This window comes from Melopsittacus undulatus, chromosome 5 (assembly GCF_012275295.1).
Source record: "Melopsittacus undulatus isolate bMelUnd1 chromosome 5, bMelUnd1.mat.Z, whole genome shotgun sequence".
Taxonomy (NCBI): domain Eukaryota; kingdom Metazoa; phylum Chordata; class Aves; order Psittaciformes; family Psittaculidae; genus Melopsittacus; species Melopsittacus undulatus.
In genome coordinates this window covers 31361534-31382636 of record NC_047531.1, presented here as the reverse complement: position 1 = coordinate 31382636, position 21103 = coordinate 31361534, and the positions used below count along the sequence as shown (strand labels likewise).

The 21103-nt window shown below is 39.1% G+C and overlaps 1 protein-coding gene across 1 annotated transcript in view; it reads right to left on the bottom strand.

Moving 5' to 3' along the window:
- GNAI1 (G protein subunit alpha i1) overlaps positions 1 to 17918 on the bottom strand; it is a 35333-nt gene extending 17415 nt beyond the window's left edge. Inside the window, exon 1 of the mRNA XM_005148385.4 lies at positions 17447 to 17918. Coding sequence (XP_005148442.1) covers positions 17447 to 17564 — 118 coding nt within the window. The 5' untranslated portion in view covers positions 17565 to 17918. The remainder of the gene's footprint in view (positions 1 to 17446) is intronic.
- Positions 17919 to 21103: the final 3185 nt, after the last annotated feature.

The window sequence follows — 21103 nt, the reverse complement described above, 5'->3', positions numbered from 1 at the left end:
TGCGGGTGGACAAGAGGATGAGACAACTGACCCAAGTTGACCAAAGTGAAATTCCATATCATGCCATGTTCAGCAGTAAAAGTTCATGGAAAGGAGGAAAAGGGGACATTTCTGGTAATGATGTTATATAACTTCTAGAAGGGTGATTATGAAAAGGTGGTTATAAAGAGTCTAAAGCACTAGAGCACCCAAGTCTCATGAGGAGTGGCTGAGGGAACTGAGGTTTTTTTATCCTGGAGAAAAGGAGGCTGAGGGAAGACCTTATCACTCTCTACAACTACCTGAAAAGAGGCTGTAGTGAGGAGGGTGTCAGTCTCTTCTCCCAAGTAACAAATGATAGGAGAAGAGGAAATGGCCTCAAGTTGTGCCATGGAAGGTTCAGATTGAGTATTAGGAAAAATTTCTTCACTGCAAGCACTTGAACATGCCTCTCTGGGAAGCAATTAAGTCACCATCCCTGGATGTATTTAAAGATATGTAAATGGAGTGCTCTCAGACAAGGTTTAGTGGTGGACTTGGCAGTCCTGGGCTAACAACTGGACTTTATGATCTTAAAGGTCTTTTCTAACTTAAATGATTCTGTGATGCATTTCACACACGCTGAGACCGCGCTTTCCAGGTGGTGGCCAAACATCTGCCTCCCATCAAAAAGGAAGGACTTAATTCTTCTCTTTGCTTGCATGTGTGAGCTTTTACTTTTCCTATTAAAACATTATCTTGAGTCACAGGTCTTTTTGCTTCCTTCTATTTTCCCCTTATCCTTCAGGAAAGGAGAGTAACCAAGTAGCTCTGTGAGTGGTTGGGTTGTTTAGTCTGAATAAACCCTGGTCAACTGAAATGCTGCAGTGGCAAAACTGCAGTCAACAAGTCAAAAGAAGCTGTTATTCCCCAGTAGTCAGCATTCATAATGCTGTATCCAAGTACTGTGTACTGTTTCCCCCTCCTCAAGCATCCAGTAAATAAGGAATTGATAAACTATACAAAAAGATCTCTTAGTTGATTAGGGGGCTGGTGCACAAGGCATACACAGAAAAGCTACACAGAACTGGGCTATTTAATCCTGGAAAGACTAGTGATGCGTGGGGTGGGGCTGTGTGCTGGTGAGGTGGGGTGTGTGTCCAATTGCTGTCCTCCCCATAAAACCCACTTAAGACAGCTGAAGACAGAAGCAAACTCTCAGAGGTACACAACAAAAAGAAGCGAGGCAATCAAGAAGCTGCAGTACAGGCATTTTCACAGAGATATAAAAGGGGACCTATTTGCATGGAGGAGGTTAAGCACTAGAACCAAGAGGTGCACATAGAGGAAGCAGAAACACAGCCTTGGAGACCTTCAAGATTTAATTGCACAAGGCTCTGAGCAACCTTATCTATTCTGATGTTAGCCTGTTTTTGAGCCAAGGGTTGAGCTAGATGCCCTCTAAAGGTTCCTTCCAATTTAAAATACTATTTCATACCAGTATAGCAGATTATTTCTATACTTTGTCGATTTTAAAGCCATGTCTTTGGGGTAGTCTTCAAACCAAACATGTATCTTCATGACAGGCTCAAGCAAATTCAAAGCCAGCTGCCAATAGTTGTCCCACCTCCTCCCCAACACTGCTACTGATACGATGTGATGACACTGCTAATGACTAGACTTTCCTTACTCCAACACACATGAGGAGTGTCAGCACCAACAGGAGCTAGCATGCTGCAGTTAACTAGCTAAGAAATAAAGGAGGCCTGTCAACATCAGTCTAAGATTGCTTAATGCCATCTTTAGCTAATGTCCAAGTAAAAGACTTTTTATAAACCTGCAAGTTTCTTCATAAAGTAGCAACAGTTCTCAAACTCTGAGCTGCCATCAGAGCTCAGTATCAATATATTATAAATAGAAAACAAAGACACCAGTACAACAGTCATTTGCTATTGTGACACCAGAAGCATCTGTAAACCCAACTAAAACCTTACCTGTAAATATGCAATTACGGACTTAAGCACAAATAGGTGGTAAAAGTTGAAAGATTAGCTTTATTAATGAAATTACTGTCGTTTGCTTTGGGTTAATATTTTTATTCAAACAACTTGAAGAAAGTATGTACCCCTGCATTCAACAGGAATTTTAAAGAAATATTACAGCATTTGATTTATATAACTTTGTGAAGTGCTCTTTCTGCTAAAAATTTGCCATGCTTAACTAACCAAGCAGGTCAGTGTCAGGGCTAGTCACAGTATCAAAATTTAATTATTTTGAATAATCTTTCTGCTGTTTTTCTGGAGTCAGATGTGTTTCTCTATGGCATTAGAATTCACATATAACAAATACCTAGAACTCTCACAAAAGTCATTTCAGCAATATAACCACAGACACGTAATAAGTAAGAAAAAAACCTAAGTAATTCATCACAGAGTACCTAACATCAACAGTCAGCTCCTGGAAGGTGCACTCCCCTATTTTATTTAATGGAAAATAGAAACAGCATGCTCAGGTTGGGTTTTTTCTTGAACTGCATGCTAAAATTCCTGCAGCTTGCCCAACAATCTTTGCTTTAGTAAGAAAATTACACCTTACTGCCCCATTCTGAAAGGAGATTCACCCTTTTTGCACTCCTAAATGCAGAGCTCAGCCAAGATTTCTCGTGGATGCACTTCTAATACTTCTCGTTTATCTCAGCATGAATAAGTTGGCCATGCAGCAAAATGAGAACTAATTCTGTTTTAGAAAGTTTTAAACAGGAACAGCAGTATCAAATATTTCATGTGACAGCTGCATATAAAATGTCAGAGCTAGCTGTACTGTCACAACCAAACCCCACCCAAATTTAGACAGACTTGATTGTATATTCCTCAATCATCTAGTAAAGGATGCTATTAATTGCCTACTACTCAAGTGTGATACTTGATTTCAGCTTCACTACTGCCAGTCATTTGAACAGTCTTATTGGCTCAGTTACTATTTATGTCTAGCATAAATATTAATAAAAAGACTACAGTTCTGCTCAGACTAGAAAAATAGTGTGTCAGATTTGAATTTGAAAGAATGGTGGTTATTTTTTGTTTGCTTAGTTTTAAATGACAGCCTAAGCTAACTGTCAGGGGATCATTTTGACAAAAGAAAGTTTTAATAACTGATGGGTGTTTTCATTTCTTGCACACTTTGTGTCCTTTTCAAACACCTCAAAGAAAAAAAAAAGAAGCAACACATCCTATGAAAATCCTATTTAAAACTTTTATTCACACACTTCAGTAGTAACATAACTTTGGCTAAGTCTCACACTTATTACATCTCCTTGCCAGAAGGCAGGTAGATCCTTATGCTTCATTAGGCAGACTGCTGGAAGCAGTGGACTGGTGGAAGTGTGGAAGCAAAGCATGTGCAACTTGAAACAATTTAACACAGCAAGCTGCAGAATCACGTTTCCCCCCATAGATTCTACTATAATCTGAAGGTCTTCTGCCTCAGAGTTTAGTAATCAAGATCTACCCTCACCTGTCAATAGCTCCACAGCTAGTATTGGTGCTATCCCAAGCAGTCGTTAACCTGGATCCAACATGAGTTAAAACAGCACTCAGTGATTTTATATCTAGCATATAAACCCAGGACTATAACCCTGCTGCATCAACCATGGCACAGTTGATCTGAAACTCAGCTAAATAACAGGACTACATTTGTTTTCTAACTTTTCTTTCAAAGCCAATTTTCACCTTTGGAAATAGAAAAATCAAAGCATCTTCATGTTCAAATAACTGAAAGACCATTTAACAGATCAACTTCACATATAGTACTCTGAAGGAAATTAGTTGGGCTAGCAAAGCTCAAATAAGTTTTAAGAAACAGTTAAAGCAGTACTTGATTTTCAAAGCTGCTATTTGGCCAGTTACACCAGATATTACTAAGAAGTACTAAAAAGACTCAGTTGGACTCCATCTTAAGAGTCTGTTCCAACCTAAATGGTTCTATGATCCTATGACTCACTACTGTGAAATTGTAACAAACGTCATTTTGGACAGATTCTATATCCTTCTACTTTCCAAATAGAGCAGGTCTGTGTTTACAAAGAATAAGTATTTTAAAATTTAATTAAACAGGTCAGCAAAAATGTTACTTTAAACTCCTCATAGTGTCGCATGATTTATTATCCCACACACTGCCTACATAGCAAGCATTCCAGAACTACAAATTTCTAGAACAAATGTTTTCCGCACCCAAGCACAGAAACTGGTGTTTGTAAATGCTGAGATCCTAATAGCAACATTTCTAACTTGTGAAGCATTTACTACCTGCTTGCTGAAGAAACTAATCAAATACCAAAATAAAATGAAATGCACACTTCCAAGTTCAAAGGACCCCCGCTTTAGACAAAACTAACTGTCAAGTACTGCAATTCCCAACAGCACAAATAGACTCCACGCAACACTAACAAAAAAAATGTAGACTAAATTTCTGGGAAGGAAAAAAAAACCCATCACCACAAACAAAAACAACAAACACAAGAATGACCAAGTCAGATAAAGGACAGAACCCACTAAAAACAGTCTTGTATGCTGCCAGCAGAGTTCAAGTGTGGACAAGAGTAATTATTATGAAACTTTCAAAGGATGCTTGTCAGCTTTTCAGACTGTTAAACAGGAGACTTGCACCAAATTACCATACAAAGACATGCGAAACTTCAAACACAGATTTGTAAATTGTTGGCTTCATCCACTGTAAAGGCCTCTACTCACAACAGTCCTATCCAGTCTTCTGTCAGATGTTAGTATTTCCCAGTTGAAGGCACAAGATGAATAGTGCCTGTTCCTTCAGCTGCTACTGGTCACAGCACAAGCTAAATATCCCATGATTTTTACTGTTTCTGTCATGGGGCCAGTAATCTTTCACAAAAGCACATAGCAAGCATGCAGTTGGGAAATATAATCTCTTAAATTTAACACCTCACAACACATTAGCAGACATGAGACATTAGAATTCAAGCTGCTAATCGTTGGTACTATACTCAAAATACATCAATACTAGTACAAGAAACCCACAGTGAAAACTTGTTGCTATGCATCCACTAGTCAGGCTGACCACTAAACAAAACATTCCCTGACACCAGCACCTACACTGCTCTACCTCCCTCGAAATTAGTTTTTGTCATGTTCCCACTCTCCCTTTTTGAAGCCATCCAGAAATTACAGTACTTGTCTACCACCATCTTGTATTATTCTAATTCTGGGGCAGTTGCTGCCACTAACAAAATTCTTGTTCTTTTTCCCCTTCCCAACCATTTTCATACAGTCAACCAAAGGTTGACAGTACTCAATTCTGAGAAGGCTGCATCAGTCTTGGACATTAGTCCATAGCTACTGGAATTTGAATAGACCAGGAAACTTTGAGTTAAAAAGAAAGCTGTCTGAACAATATCTGAAAGAAAGTAACTCAGCAACTTAAGCCATGCAGTAGCAAAGTGTGAATCCCAGATTACATCACTGGCTGAAACCACAGGAGTGACAGATTCTAAAATTACGACACTAACACTGATAAAAGATCTGGGCTAATTCTCAAGACTTCAGTTGCTGCATGCTGACTTAGTTCTCCAGAGGAAGCACCGTTTAAACCTGTAAGGTTGCTGTCACTTTTGAAAGTTCCCTATCAAATCAAGAATTAATTACAAAAGAATATTTATTTCCTAGGTCTTCAGTATTGCTCTTAGTGGATGTCTGAAATCAATAGCACACAACAAAATATATTATATGTAAATCATTAAATAAAATTGTTAACACTAAACATTACCTCACAGGAGAAATTGCTTATTAACTAATGTTAGTGTCCTGTGTATTTGTTCAGGTCTACACATCCAATAAACTGCTTTGAGTTTTTTAGATATCCAAGTCATTACTATAGCACATAAGCAAGGGATAACAATTGTGTTAAATTAGTTCAGTACTAAAACAAAGTATCTGTTTATATTCAGTATAAGCTCTGAACCCAATGAATTCTAAAAACGAAGTTTATGGTGAAACAAGTAGAGCATATGCTCCACTTTGCAAAACTTAAGGTAACCTAGGCTTAAGGTAACTTTTATTCACTTCTTTTTAAGTATGAACCAAGTTTTCAGCTATTTTAAATATCCTATTAGTGCCTACTATCTTTTTATGACAAAGCTTATAATCTTTTTTTGAAATAATCTTTTTGCTTAAAATTTGATGCACGTGATAAGCAGACACCTAATTTTGCCATGTGCAATTTTATGTACAAAATACTTCACCTGCATTCAGCTTTTGAATACAAATTATATCACATCAAAACTTTTCTTCTGTCTATATTCTGCAATTGTTTCAAATTACTGGTTGTACAACTACTGCTATGTAGTAGGAACCTTTTATCATTACATGCATCACACCATAACCATGCTGTGGACTCAGTATCTCACTATGAAGAGCACCAATACAATCCCCCAGAAACTGTGAAACATTCAAAATTAAATTTGATACCTTGGAATTCAATCTATTTTAAAAACACTTATCTGCTGAAAAAGAAAATCTCTCAGAAAACAGTATCATCAACTTTCAATGGGACAGTGCTATTGTACTTAAAAACCTGAAGTATTTCCTTAAATTAAGATGCAGACATAGTTTCCTTTATGCAAAGTGCTAAACCCAGCAAGATCATGACAAGCTGAGACGTGAAACTTTGGATATAAATTTTTTTCTTATGCCATAAATTAAGGGAATGGATGTGTATTTAGAAATGAAAACCACATAGTAACCATGCTGGCTGCCTGGTATATGCTATACCACCAGTAGCTAAAATATTTGCGGCTCCAGGTTCACCTAACATGTCAATGCTGATGGCAGCTTGTAAGATTATCAGTTGATTACTTAAATGTCTCAAAGACCAGCCTCCACACTACCATACTCTAAAAGATATGTGAATCTCCTCAAAATTCCAAGTCCAGAAACTTGTCAGTGTCATTAATAGCAACTAACTGATCTTTTCTTCAAAATTAAAATAAGACTTAAATTTGCTACCTAAAAAATCAGAGTGGTTCTCTTCTTTCATACATGAGTTTGAATGGATATTTTATGTGACCACACTACACAACATAAATGCCAAGTGCTCCAACAGCAAGAACCACTTCCTTTGCTCTTGCAAAGTTTACCAAGACAAGTTACTGTCAGTTTCTGCCAACAGGGTACAGCATGCCTCATCCAGATCTCTAAATACACATCCAGTAAACCTCAAGAAATTTAGAGTGCCCTGACATTTTTCTTGACAGTGTTGTTAGCCTTCATGAGCTTTTACTGTTCACTGAGCTATAAATATGATGTGCAAAGATGGCAGGTTCAGTGACTGGGAAGCCAGAGAGAACTTCTACTAAGCAGACTATCTTAATCACAAAGATGCTTCACTAAAAACTCAAATGCTGCAAGAGGCATACTTTATGCAGGTGGAGAGATACAATGAAAGAACGTAGAATTCACAGCATATTTTCATCTCAAATCCACTTGTAATTAAGAACAACAGTACTATTGTATCATCTACAATTATGACAGATTTGACTGTCCCTGCTACCTCATATTACTATGCAACTGCCCAAAAAGTTGGTAAAATCAGACAGCAAAGTGCATACATCCTGTCAAAATAGGAAAAAGATCTTGTGTAGATCCCAAATAATTTTATTCAAAGCTCTACTTGTCATGTAACACCAAGGCATTATTCATAAATAAGACGAATGGGTACTGTCAACATTTAAATGAAGGCAAATGCAGTTATACTAAAGGTGAGTCCATTACTGCAAAAGGAAGGCAATAAACTTTGGTTCACAAATTCTCAGTCTTCATCCACAACTAACTCAGTGCATTTCATCTCATAGCTTGAGGACTAGAATCCACAAAAATAAGGAGAATAAGCATACTGGTTTTGACTTAAATTCACTACAGAAGTCTCCACCTCCACCAAAACACTGTAAGGACTTACAAAGTGACACAGACTAATAAGTGAAAAAAAAAACCTACATAACAAAACTGATCCTTTCAAAAGCAAACATTTTCAGAACTCTTAACATGTGAATTAGCTTTCCTGGTTCAGATACACATATACTCAATCATATCTTTTTCCTACAGGCATTTTCCACACAAGGCTACCCACAAGTAGAGTATTATTTATAGTTAACAGCACTTAAACAAAAAACTGCCTTTTCTCGGTTGCTGTTGTTTAAACAAACTTTGTATTTCACTGTTCTCAAATTAAACTGAGAAAACTTTGACATATATAAAAACTTCAACCCATTCAACCAGGCAGTTTCACCAAAAAAGCCCAAAAGCAAGGAATAAGAGAGACACCTACATGAACAGCTGTTTGCTTGGCTTCAGACAAGCATGTTGTCAAACCCCAATTTAATCTAACCCTAAAAGGTCCTATGTTCCAAGACAGCAGGCAGAGAAAATAACCTAAGTAGTCTCTCATCTAGAAATTACAAGACAGCTTTTGCTAGCAAACACTAAAGCAGGAAAGAGTATTAGAAGGAATCCCTGTCAATGTCTTTAAGAGCCTTAGAAAGCACATAATGGTTTTGCACAGAGTTTACCAGATTTATTAAGGATCAGTAACTGAATCTACACACAGCTGACATCCACTTTCAAAGCACTTCAAGAAATATTTAATCCATCAAGAATACATGGAACACTAATGAGACTTAGCAGCTTATTTTGAGTCCACCTTTCTACAGTACATCATTGGTAGATTCAGAAATCAACAAGCATTCAAAATAGCACTTCATTAAATAAAATCTATAAATACTCTTGTTTACTCCCAATTTTGTTATTGCAATACATTTTTCTCCAGTCATAGCAACTTCTAATTGCATCCCATTACTACATTCATACTGTGTTCTGTTTGCAGTATTAGTACAACTTTACAGTTTCAGCTGGAGCCTAATACCTCCATTCTCCTCTTGTTTGGAGAAAAGGCTGGCAGTTATGCTTCTTATCCACTATCAGCCCTCGTTCATGAAAGGGCTAGGTAAAAAAGGATTCTTCCTAGTCTAGTCTACAACCTGTCAATTACATTAGCATAAGGAAACACAGGTCTGAGACTCCCTGGACTTGGAACAAAACCAAATTCCTACCTCCATTTGCTGATCAAATGCCCTAATCAACACACTCCTTGAGACAGATTGGCACTATCTCCTATTCAAGCAATCATGTTTTTAAATAAATGGGTTTTGAACAGTGCTTGACATATCTGCCAACTGGACCTTGCAGGTGAACACAATTTCACATTACTCTTAATCTAATTCAGCAGTAAACTGTGACACTGAAATGCAGAAACAAAGAATCATAATCTGCAGCCATTTTCCCCTGCAGCCGCTGCTATTCATTTCCAGTATTTCATTTGCATAAGGCAAATGTATTTTTGCTCCTCCTCATGCTTTCATTCAGGTCCTCAACAAACCATTGACATAACAGTTAAAATGACTACTCTAGCAGCAAACTGACTCCAAATAGGACAACCAATTTGACTATTCAACCAGCAGAAAACTGAATTAGGCATTTAGAAGTGCCACAGAAAGGGCAAAACCATTCAGCCAACAATGCAGGGCTTCTAGAATGGCTCAGCTACTCATTAGACAACATGTACGGCTTACTTCCAGCATTCTGATGTGGATTTAGAAAGGAGGCAAGAGCCTCTTGAGTTTACTGGAAACTATTAAAAAAAACCCAGAGACTCTGAACACCTACAATTGTGATGGGTAACAATTCGTATTGTAAGCCAATCAACTAACTAGTTTCATAAATGCAAAAAAACCCAACACATATTGTATGAAGGAAATTACTTTCTCAACTTTGCAAAGAAAAGATGGGATACAGGTAGCCATCTGATTTCCACAGTACTTTAATTCCAAGAAATAGAATATATTACATTCTAGATGATCTTAGGAATTACAAACATGCTTCACAGCTTCAACAGAAATTTTCATTACAGTGCATTGATTTCTTCTTTAAAAGCAATCTGATTAGAGTGATGATTGTAAAAGACTTCCTGTCCACTCTGGTTGCCTAGATACTGTTATATTTCAGTAAAGATTTAATCAGGTACCTTTGCTAAGTATATTACACACTTCAAAGGCAGTACTGCATTTCTAAAAAGCATGTATGAAAAAGTAATGAGGTAAGAATTTATTTTATATACTGAAGCACCAGATATATATAGTGTTGATTCCTTTAAATAAGTAGCTTTATGAAAAGCGTTTTAAATTTCAGGATTAATTTACATAGTTACAAGTAATACTACAGTTTACATGCATCTCTAAATACAAATACATAGCTCCCATATATAGATCTATGTCAGCACTGCTACTTGATTAAGTTCATACTGAAACATACAGGAAATAGTCTTATTCAGAGCTTCAATGACTCTTCAATTACAAAAGCCAGAAAAGGAAAGCAATTTATTTGCCTATCATATGTTTAGCAACCCATCTCTTATTTAGCAAATTGATTCTTAAATACTCTGTGCCAGCTACCCCCAGCAGTCAAGATCCTGAAAGAATTCTATCAAAAGGAAATTTTAACAGTTACATAAAAATATGGTTTTTCAAGAAAGGCGTTAGCAATCAATTAAATCCAAGTGAAACAGAAACTCAAAAGCTGACCTGAACAGATAACATACTCCCAAATCAAAGAATAATGCATATGGGTATCTGTGAAACTACGTGATTTTTAGGCCATTTTGCTGGGAGACCATAAAGAGATAAATGATACTTTACCTCCTATCACATACACAATCTATAGACAATTCCAGATACTTTGAAGCTGGCTCCACAGCTTTACAAATTTCAACAACAAAGCCATGATGATGGGAAGCACCTTCCAAATCCCCAACTCTAACACTTCTTACAGCTATAATGTGAAAAGGTTATGAGCAGTCACAATCATGGATAATTAGTCTATAACATCGTAATCATTCCTTCATTTTCCACCCTGAATTTCATTAAAAAACTTATTTTGGCTTGTCTGGTTCTACTTAACGGGCAAGGAGAACAAAATTTAGTGCAAGAAGAGATGAGTTCAAATCTTTTCTTACATTCCAAATTGTCTCAGCAACAAGAGATTATTTTTGTCTTAATCATCTGACATTTCAATATCTTAATTATTCTCCTGCTCAGAAACATCACTAAGTTGAGCCAATTCAAAACCTGCATTTTCCTGAAATTTTTCCACTAAAAACTTCTGTCTCTCACAAGTTCAAAGTTATGATTCTTTCAACTGCTCTGTATATTACCAACTTAAAAACTTTTTGGATACAGGATCTCTCAGGTGAAGCCAACTAACTTTTCCAATTACAGAGTAACAAAACAGTCATTTACACAAAGCCTGAGGTATCAGCAGAACACTGAGCAAACAAAGGCAATAAATAGAACAGCTGACCTCAGGTAAAGCTGGACAATGACTAAGATTCAACCTCAAAATAGCGAGTTTTTCATCAATACAAGTTGTCCTATATATACACATCTGGGGGGAAGAAAAAAAATAATAATCTTTTACCAGCTAATTATCAAATCATTTTAGATCTTTATTTCGGCATTTCCATGGCAGAAAAACTTCACATAGAACATCTTAAATACTTTCAGTTTTCTATCTTGACATTTGCCAGGATAGCATATTACAGGAAATACTGTAGATGCACACTAAGCTCAGCAGCAAAATTGACTTCAGAATTTCATGCCCTCTAAAGCTGGACTCATGGCTTGGTTTCAAAATATTTAGTGAGGCTTTAGCATGTGCTGACTATTCCGAGGACCAAAACAACTAAAACGTAAAACATGGCAGCAAAAGAACAATTCACTTTGGTGATGTAGTATGATACCAGCCGAGTCTTAACTCTTTCTAGCATAAAGCCCAAGTTCATGTTGTGCCAAAAGAGCTATGCAAGGAGCTGCTTCTGATACAAGCTAAAAGTAACTTCTCAGAAGTAGGTTAGCCTAAATACACAGTCATTTCAGAATCTATAGGACTGAAGTAAACTGACAGATCAGAACAATGATGACAACAAACTGTACCACCAGAAAAAGTAGGAAGAAACTAATTGAGTAAGCATATTATAGAACTTACATGTAGTCTTGAGCATCACTGATACTGGAAGTGAATGGCTTACCAGAAAGTTCCTTACCAGACCTTTTTTGGTCTCTTATTCGGGAGCCAATAGAAATATTACATGGGTTTTAAAAGACAACTTGAAAGAAAATATTTTTTTAAAACTTAAAATGTTTTCTAACTCTTAAAATGTATTTTAAAAAACCTTAATGCCTGATGCAAAGCGTAAGTAATTTTTATATATCTGTAACTACACTTTTTAATCAAGAGACAAAAAAAGCAATCACCACTACTGGTATCACAACATAGTACAAAACAGTTTCTCCTTAACCTTTTCTGAAACAACAATCAAGTTAATTTTTCCCCCTAAGCATGTTAAATAATTAAAAACATTATACAATCATAAATGATGTTTTTATGAAAAATTCTTTCAAAATTAAGATTTAAAATAATGTAACAGATGACCTGAAATCACTAGTTTATATTGTAGTGGAAAAAAAAAAATCTATGTGCACATTACAAACCACTATTAGGATGTTGTAAATTTTACCAACATTCACATGGTAAAAGACAAGCATAAAAGAACCTAAACTGTAATTACACAAACAACCATAGCTGAATGGCTGTGTTTTCTGTACATCCATAAGTTTCCTTTCACAAAAGCAAGAGGGATTATTACACTATGGGAATCTAGCAATTTTGACTTTGTTCCTTGAAATTATTGTTATATTTAGTACAAAGACTTGAGGACTTCATTGCCTTAACTACAAAGTCAGACATAAAAGCCCACATAAATAACATCCTGATTGTCAGAGACCAATTGTACCATATTAAAATGCAAGAGAGCTCCTAGTGCAGAACTCCTGCTAAATCTAAGCGACAGGCAGAAAGTTGGGGGGAAGCAGACAAACAAGAAGAAGAAAAAAACTGAAACAAAACCAACACCCAAAACCATGATACATTTCTTTTAAGAACCACAAAACAGCCTTTAAATAAGAGGCGAACTTGGTAAACATCTATAGATAATTGTGAAGGCGAGACAGAAAATTCTGACAGAAATGTTTTAGACTAGGCAGGTATAAAGATGAGGTCAACAGCTCTGAAAATGTGCAATGTTTGTTTGTGAGAATAAGGCTTTTTTGAGAGCTTTGATAAGTTCAGACTTCGAAAGTCTTTTTTTTGTCTGCAAGTATTAAGAGAACACCCTGGAGGAAACGCAAGAGGACTAATGGTATAAACAGCATATCCGATGTGTGGTCAGGTCTGGAGCAAGACAGGTATTGCCAAGGACTACAAGGATGACACTGTTGAAAAGATGAATATCCAGTGGGAGTCAGTTGACTGAGCAGACAAAGATGCAGGCCTGTAACAAAAGAAAAGCCACCAGAAAAAAAGACACCTGCAATGTGAAAATTTAGAGGAACAGCGGAATAGAATTGTTTTAGCTACAGACTTAAGGAACAGAAAGAAATGCAATGAAAAAGACAAAGAGCAGTACTATGTTAAAAACCAGGTATCTTTAAGAACACATCAACAAGATGTTTCAGTATGAATCACAAGGATCCATTCAGGAAGTGAAAAATGTCTCTGTTGCTCATAGGTACAAAGGTATCCACTGAACTTCAATCTATAAACATGATTATTCAGAAAGGAGACAGATAATTAACAGTTGACAAATATACAGTCTGTGACCTGCTGGATCCCAGGATCCACTTCTAAAGAACATTTAAGACACATCTATCGCCTTTTTGATTCAAGATAACAAGAACCTGAACACTGAATTTGCTATATTAGGTGAAGAATGTGATAATCCACAAGACAAAGTGCTAATCCTATAAACTCATGCTGCCAGTTCGAATGTATTCAGAAAGTCTGATGAGCTAACCTCCTACCAGAAGGCTTTCTACTAAATGAGGTACTGCCTGTTTTCCTGCAGTTGGCATAAATTCCATCTTATGTGCTTTAGCTAATTTAATAGAAACGTATATCCACACCTGATCTGGGTCACATGTATATTAATGCAGCACACAGATCGGTCACACAGAACCACCATCTCCCAGCCTGAGTAGAATTACATTCCTTCTGCAAGCATCAATGGAATTCTTATTTGTTCAACACTAAAATTAAGATAAGGAATCACAGAAGAGAAAAACAACTTAGGTCTACTGCTTTCTCTACTTGGAAGCCAGCCAAAATATACGTTGCTTTTCTAAAAATCACACCAAGTATATGAGTATACCCACAAGAAACAACAACAGCAAAAATACTATAAAATATTACTTCAACCAGGAAACAGAAGTTTAAGAACTGTCAACCTGACAAAAACATTAAAGTGCTTACGGAAAAGTACTTTTGTATGTTACGTTTTTAATGTTGTATGTGTTTTTTGAGTTCCCATGACATTTAAGTATTTCTTTGTCACACACTCATATAATTTTGAATGACAGAAGCCTATTTATTTAATGATTTAAAAAACAAAATTTCTGTGTATAAACAAGCATTTTGAATTTGCCTTACAAACTACATGCTCAAATTCAGCCTACTTCTAATAATGAGGGCAGTGCTCAGAAATTTTCCAGTAAAGGTTCCCCTGCTGCTGGGATAGAACGTTGAACTGTGTAGGATTACAAGGTTAAAATACTGCTGTACATGGATCTCGTTCAGAATCCAGTATTTTTACTCCATGGCCTGCAAATTTGTGCAAAAAAATATACCAATTCACAAATATGGTGAAAATTAGATATTCCAGGCCACTACTACTTTGCTCAGCTTAAATATGTCTGCTTCCTTCTAGGAAGAGGACAACAAAATATATATCTAACATGGTTCAGTGATATTCCTCACAAAGTCGTAGTTTAGGTACAGTAATGTCACATCTCTTAATTAAATCAATGCAATTTCCTGTTTTAGAAGAACCTTCAGGAAAACATATAATGCAAGAAATTAAATTTTAAGGCTAGAAGTAGGCTGATTTTATAAAAACATATTCCCTTAGTTAAGCATTCTAGCTCAAGCTTCAGTAGGATTCTCTAATTACTGCACAAAGATGTAATTTTTACAGATACTGGAATAAATCCATCCTATTGGGTTAATAGGTACACAGCAACATGCTCTTTATCTACATAGTAAGGTATTTTAGATGTCTCACACGCTGTATTTTCTTGGCAGCAGCCCACACCTTGCACTTTTCCTTTCATTTCAGAATCTTTTTGACAGAACAAGCCCATACATAGATGCAGGAGCACAACAAAGTAAATGATAAACTATGACATATGGGCTGAACAAGCAATTGGGAAAGTGAACAGTGAGAACACATTGACTCAAGTGGAAGTAACTTTAAATAGTTTTGCCAACAGATAAGGCACTCAGGTAACATCTAAGACATCTGACACAGCTACAAGGAAAAGTAACAGAAAAACTTTCACTCCAAGACATGTGAAATACACAAATACATCCATAGGTGTATATATAAAACCTCAAAGATCAGTAAACATGTAGGTAATTTTTGTTTAAATGATGATTCAAACCCTGGTCCTGAAGAAGTTAGCCTGCTAGTTTCCAAACCTCCTTTTATTAGGGGAAAGGGAAATACTAAACCAAATAAACAACTGCTTAGAACACTATGAGAAAACACATATATTTGGAGCACTTGTTCCATATGCTAAGATTTCATGAGATCCCAGCAGAAAAACATACTTTTCTCAAAAGCTGTTCTGCATTATAAACAATTTACAAAACTTAAAAATAAAAGCTCATAACACAGGGCTCCAGACATAACAGCATTAAACAGACAAAAATGGTGATAAAATTAATTATAAAATTTAAACATCTTTCTACAGATGGCAACTTTATCCATACCCCCAGAATATGATAAGAGATACGAAGATGACTACCAAACTACGTGTACTAGAGCTTCCACACAGAAAAACAGAATACTGAAAAAGCATTTTATATGCCTTGTCAAAAGACATATAAAGCATTACTCTGACACCTTTGAAAAAGTCAGTAACATCCTCTGCAGTACTGTTATTGAATCCACACAGGATAACCTCTCTATGCAGCAATCTGAGGATTCCAGAGGCATACAGGACTAGGCACAGCACCAACCAAAAGCCTATCACTTTCTGGAAAACAAACCGATTTAAAAAAGCTTTAATAGTTTCCCTCACAAGCAAATTTACAATCCATAAACACATTTTAAGATATTCCTTTTTCCCACACTATTTTGTTTCATCTCTTCCTCTACACATGAAAGAGCTTCACTTTCCTGTTCCCTTCTGGAGCTATTTTAGAATTTCACAACAGAAAGAAGTTATTTAAGAGGTCTATTACAATGTCTGCAATGAACAAAGCACACCAGATGAGTAATCTAGAATAATCAACGTCGAGGTTTGCCTGAAACTGTAGCTCTGGGAGAGGAAGGGCTGCACGAGGAAAGCTGCAACTCAAAAGCTCCTTAACTCAGGATTAGGAGGATCCAGTCTGGTTTAGCTATATGGGATATACTGCAAAACTCCCTACATCATCAATACAATACAAATAATTCAGCATTCAACTGTCTGCAAGTTGTACAGTATTTTTAGTTCTGCACAAACGTATTTATAATTAAACCTCTCTCTTTTCTCTTATAAATCCATTTTTAAAATCATCTAATTTTACTTATCTTTACAACCAAGCATATCCCTTAAAATATACAAAAGAGTCATCTTCAAGTACTTGTGAGCAAAACTCAGCAATACATGACAGCATATTATGTAGGTCACGTAATTTGTGGGTCACAGATTTGGAACCCTATCTAGGTTATACTCCCCAAGCAACTTCCACAAAAATAAACCACCACCAGAAGTTAAACGGTGCTTTGCTGTATGTTCCTTTGATGCTTTCCGCACTTTATTCTTGCAGCAACAGTTTAGACGTTCAGATCTATTAGCAGCGAACATCCTCCATCCTAGTATCTCCCTCCTCTGAGCCGAGGCACGCAGAACCCACGTCACAAGTTTCAGATGTTATCCCCTTCAGACGGAAGCCAGGGCTCGCTTTCAACAAGGGCCCCGGGGCAAACGACACCGCCCCGTTTCCCCAGCGGGCCCTGTCTCTAACCCGGGAAGAAGCCGAGTCGCCCATCTTCGTCTACTGCCGCTGTGTCCCCCTCCTCACCCCAGGAACTTCTGAGGGGCCATGAGCACAAAGCCCCACTGAGGCGTTACCAGAGGCGAGCATCCCACAGCCCGCCCTGCAGCTCCCCACGGTGCCGCCTCAACGGCGCCCCAGCTCGGCTGGCACCTGCCCGGCGCCACCTCAAGCAGGGCGGCGCAGGGGAGAGGGAACACCTCACCTCAGGGCTATAGGGTTACTTCATGGGACCATCACCTCCCGGTAGCCCTTACCTAAGAGGAGCAGCTTGACCTCCCTGGCCGCCTTCTCGCCATCCTCTCGCAGGTTCCGGTCGATCATCTTGCTCCTCTCCACCGCCGCCTTGTCCTCGGCGCTCAACGTGCAGCCCATATTGGGGAAGGGGCTGGTTTTACTTCGCCGGGAGAAGCGAAGGAGCGGTGGGGCTTCGCGCGCGGGGCCGCCGGAGGGGCACCGGAGGTGGGGAGTGAGTGTCTCCGAGCTCTTTCTGCTTCCCTACCTCCCTCACCTGAAAGGCAACGGCGGCGGAGGTACCAGATACCGAGTTTACCTCACTCACAAGCGAGCAGAGGGGAGCGGGAAGCTTACGCTGAAACCCGCCCCGGGATAAGGGGAGCGGGAGCAACAACGGGACCAACGCACGAACCGGGGCCGCCGCGGGCCGAGAGGAGGCTGCAGCTCCCGCGGCACCGCCCCCGCCCCGACGGAGGCGATCGGCGGCGCGCACCGCCCACACGGCGGCGCGGAGCGGGGCTGAGGCGGGGAGAACGGGGGCGAGAGCGCGCACGGCGGGAAGGGCGGGGCGGCACGGTCCGCGCGTGCGCACGGCATCGGCGGGCCGTTGTACGGGGAGAAGAGGGGATAGTGGGGGGACGTGATAGGGGTACGTGATAGGGCGATGGCAACGGGAACAGAACGGGAATGGTATTAAAAACGGGCGCGGGGTAGGGAAGATGGCTTTCCTCCCATCAAGCGGTGCCACCGAGAGCCCCGGTCACTTGACGGCGGCTGAGGGAAACCGTTAAGGGCTCGAATTTAAATGTTTCTGGGCTGGCGGGCCAGCGTCGGGCAGGGTTGTCCCACCTCCTGCAGGGGCGGTTCCAGGCGTGAGGCCGCCTGAGGCGTGGCGGGGAGCCGGAGGAGTCTCGGTCGTAATCGCTGCTGTGTGGTTCCGCAGTGGGGCCCTTCTCCCTGGGATAGGGGCTCAGGTCCCGGCCCCCACCGGTGTTGCGTGCCTGTGACGGAATCGTCCCCTCAGGAGCGGGATGGGGCTAGGGCAGCGCAGGGTTTGCTGCTGTTGATGCTCTCCGGTCAACTGCGTGTTACCCCATGGAAAGAAAGCCAAGGAAAACGATCCCACCACACGGCCCAGAACTGTTTCATTAACTTCCTTTCCATGTGCCTGCTTACTTGCACAGAGCTCAAGCGTAGGTCTGCACATCCACCTCAGATCCGGTGGTTGTGTTGTTGCTTGACTGTTGTGTTCTTTAATATCAAACCCCTAAGAACATGCAGTGCTCGCAGCTCCTTCCCCAGCATGCACATACTGAGGTGTTGGGAGTAAAAAAGAAAGATCTTGCTGCCTTGTACCTGAGATACCTGGTCCAACCTCCTGCCCAAGGCCAGGTCAGCTGAGCTACTGCATGACCGCGGGCTCGACTTGTGAGTGCAGCCAGCTTGAAACAAAGTACATTTCACAGAATATCATAGATAAAAACAGCCTTTACATGAGATAAAATGAGATAAAATGCCGTGAATCTCAGCAAAGTCTCAGTCAAAACATCCCATAAGACACAACAGTCTACACAAGGCAGACCTGTTAAACTGAGGTTAATCTTCCCCAGTGAGTCCTTTGGATGTTTTGATTCTGTAGGGTATCGAGGATTTCTGCCCCCAGAATGTGCTCAAAAAAGGTGGAATTTTAGAGTAGAATCATAGAATCATAGAATAGTTAGGTTTGGAAAGGACCTCAAGATCATCTAGTTCCAACCCCCCTGCCATGTTTTAGCATTAGAGTACAAAGACTTTAGGTCAGGCTCAGATATTGTGACACTTGGTAAATTAAAAGTTTTTTAGTATAATACTTGATGGAAAATTGTATCAAATTAATTTTTTTATTGGATGTGTAGGATTTCCTTCACAGGATTCTTTGCTGATGCTGAATAAACCATAAGAAATGATGTAAAATGAAGTAGATAATGCTCAAACTGACTTAAAGAGTTTTTAACATTTTCTGGTTGGTAAGCATGTACTCTAGCAAAGTATAGTATAAAATTATTTCTTAAAGAAACCCTGAACAACATTAACTTTTAGGACTTCATCAGACGTCTGAGACATATTTAGTGTGAGAGTGGTGAGGCACTGGTACAGAGAAGCTGTGGCTGCCCATCCCTGGCAGTGTTCAAGACCAGTTTGGACGGGGCTTGCGGTAACTTGGTCTAGTGGAAGGTGTCCCTGCCCATGGCAGGGGGTTGGAACTGGATGAGCTTTAAGCTTCTTTGCATTCCAAACCATTCTGTGATTCTATGATTTTATTTGGCCATCTTCATTGTGCTGCTGCTCTGGAGAATGGCTGGGCATCTGAGACTTACTTCTCTGCCACCAGCCATTAGCCTACCTGGGTGGTTCATGTACATGCTCCACTTTTTGTTCTTCTCTGCAGACTGGTACCATAGGATAAGAGTTTTTACAAAGCAGTTCAGCTCACATATGGGAACTTAGTCTTGTTTTAGGGCTCCTGTCATCTTCTGTGACAAAGTGAGAGGTAGTAATTTTGACTGCTGCTGAAAGGAGTTAGGGTTAGGGTTAGTGAAAGGGTGCAGATTAAGGGATAAGAAAGCAGTGAGTGGAGATTATAGTAGACAGAAATGTGATAATGAGAGACATAGATGTTATGAGGATGAAGACACTAGAAGTAGGACACCCCAGCTTTGCATGTATTTTGTTTCACTTAATCATGCACCTGGCACACACGTTTTTATACTTCTGACTAGGAGTGTCTGCTATGGTTCTATCTCTGCCCTCTTACCCTTCTAACACTGTCATTATGTTTGAAGTGTAAAGGGTGAAGTAGGCTGGAGTTCCTTCTATCTCCCTGTTGTAGGACAACAGAACTGTCTACTGTCTGCTTTTTGACACATTTAACTAGTCTGAAATATAAATTTCATTCTGGTTTCATTCTGGTCCTTTTTTTTCATAATTAAGGACTTTTCTCCTACCTTTTTGCTATTACAAGCACATGGATAAAGTGTATCTGTTTGTACATGGATGACATTACCAAAACGAGGGCTACTCCTGAAGATCTGCTTGCATATATTTTTTCTGACATGCACATTCCTTGTGTTGAAATTTGCAGCCAATTTCATAGAATCATAGAATAGTTAGGGTTGGAAAGGACCTTAAGATCATCAAGTTCCAACCCCCCTGCCATATTCAGGGACACCTCACACTAAACCATATCACCCAAGGCTTCATCCAACCTGGCCGTGAACACTGCCAGGGATGGAGCATTCACAACCTCCCTGGGCAACCCATTCCAGTGCCTCACCACCCTAACAGTAAAGGACTTCCTTATATCCAATCTAAACCTCTGCTGTTTAAGTTTCAACCTGTTACCCGTTGTCCTATCACTACAGTCCCTAACGAATAGTCCCTCACCAGCATTCCTGTAGGCCCCCTTCAGATACTGGAAGGCTGCTATGAGGTCTCTATGCAGCCTTCTCTGTTGATAACTATTTTTACAGGTGTAGAAGAAATAGTCATTACAGGTTACATGGGCTTTTCAGTATTATTTCCTTATTCTGTTTCCTTTGAAATAATAAAAGGTGTTTTCAACCACATTCAGCAATGTCAATTATTTAGTCCTACTTCTAGAATAACGGCCCAGGTGATAAATTATTATATTTTAGAGT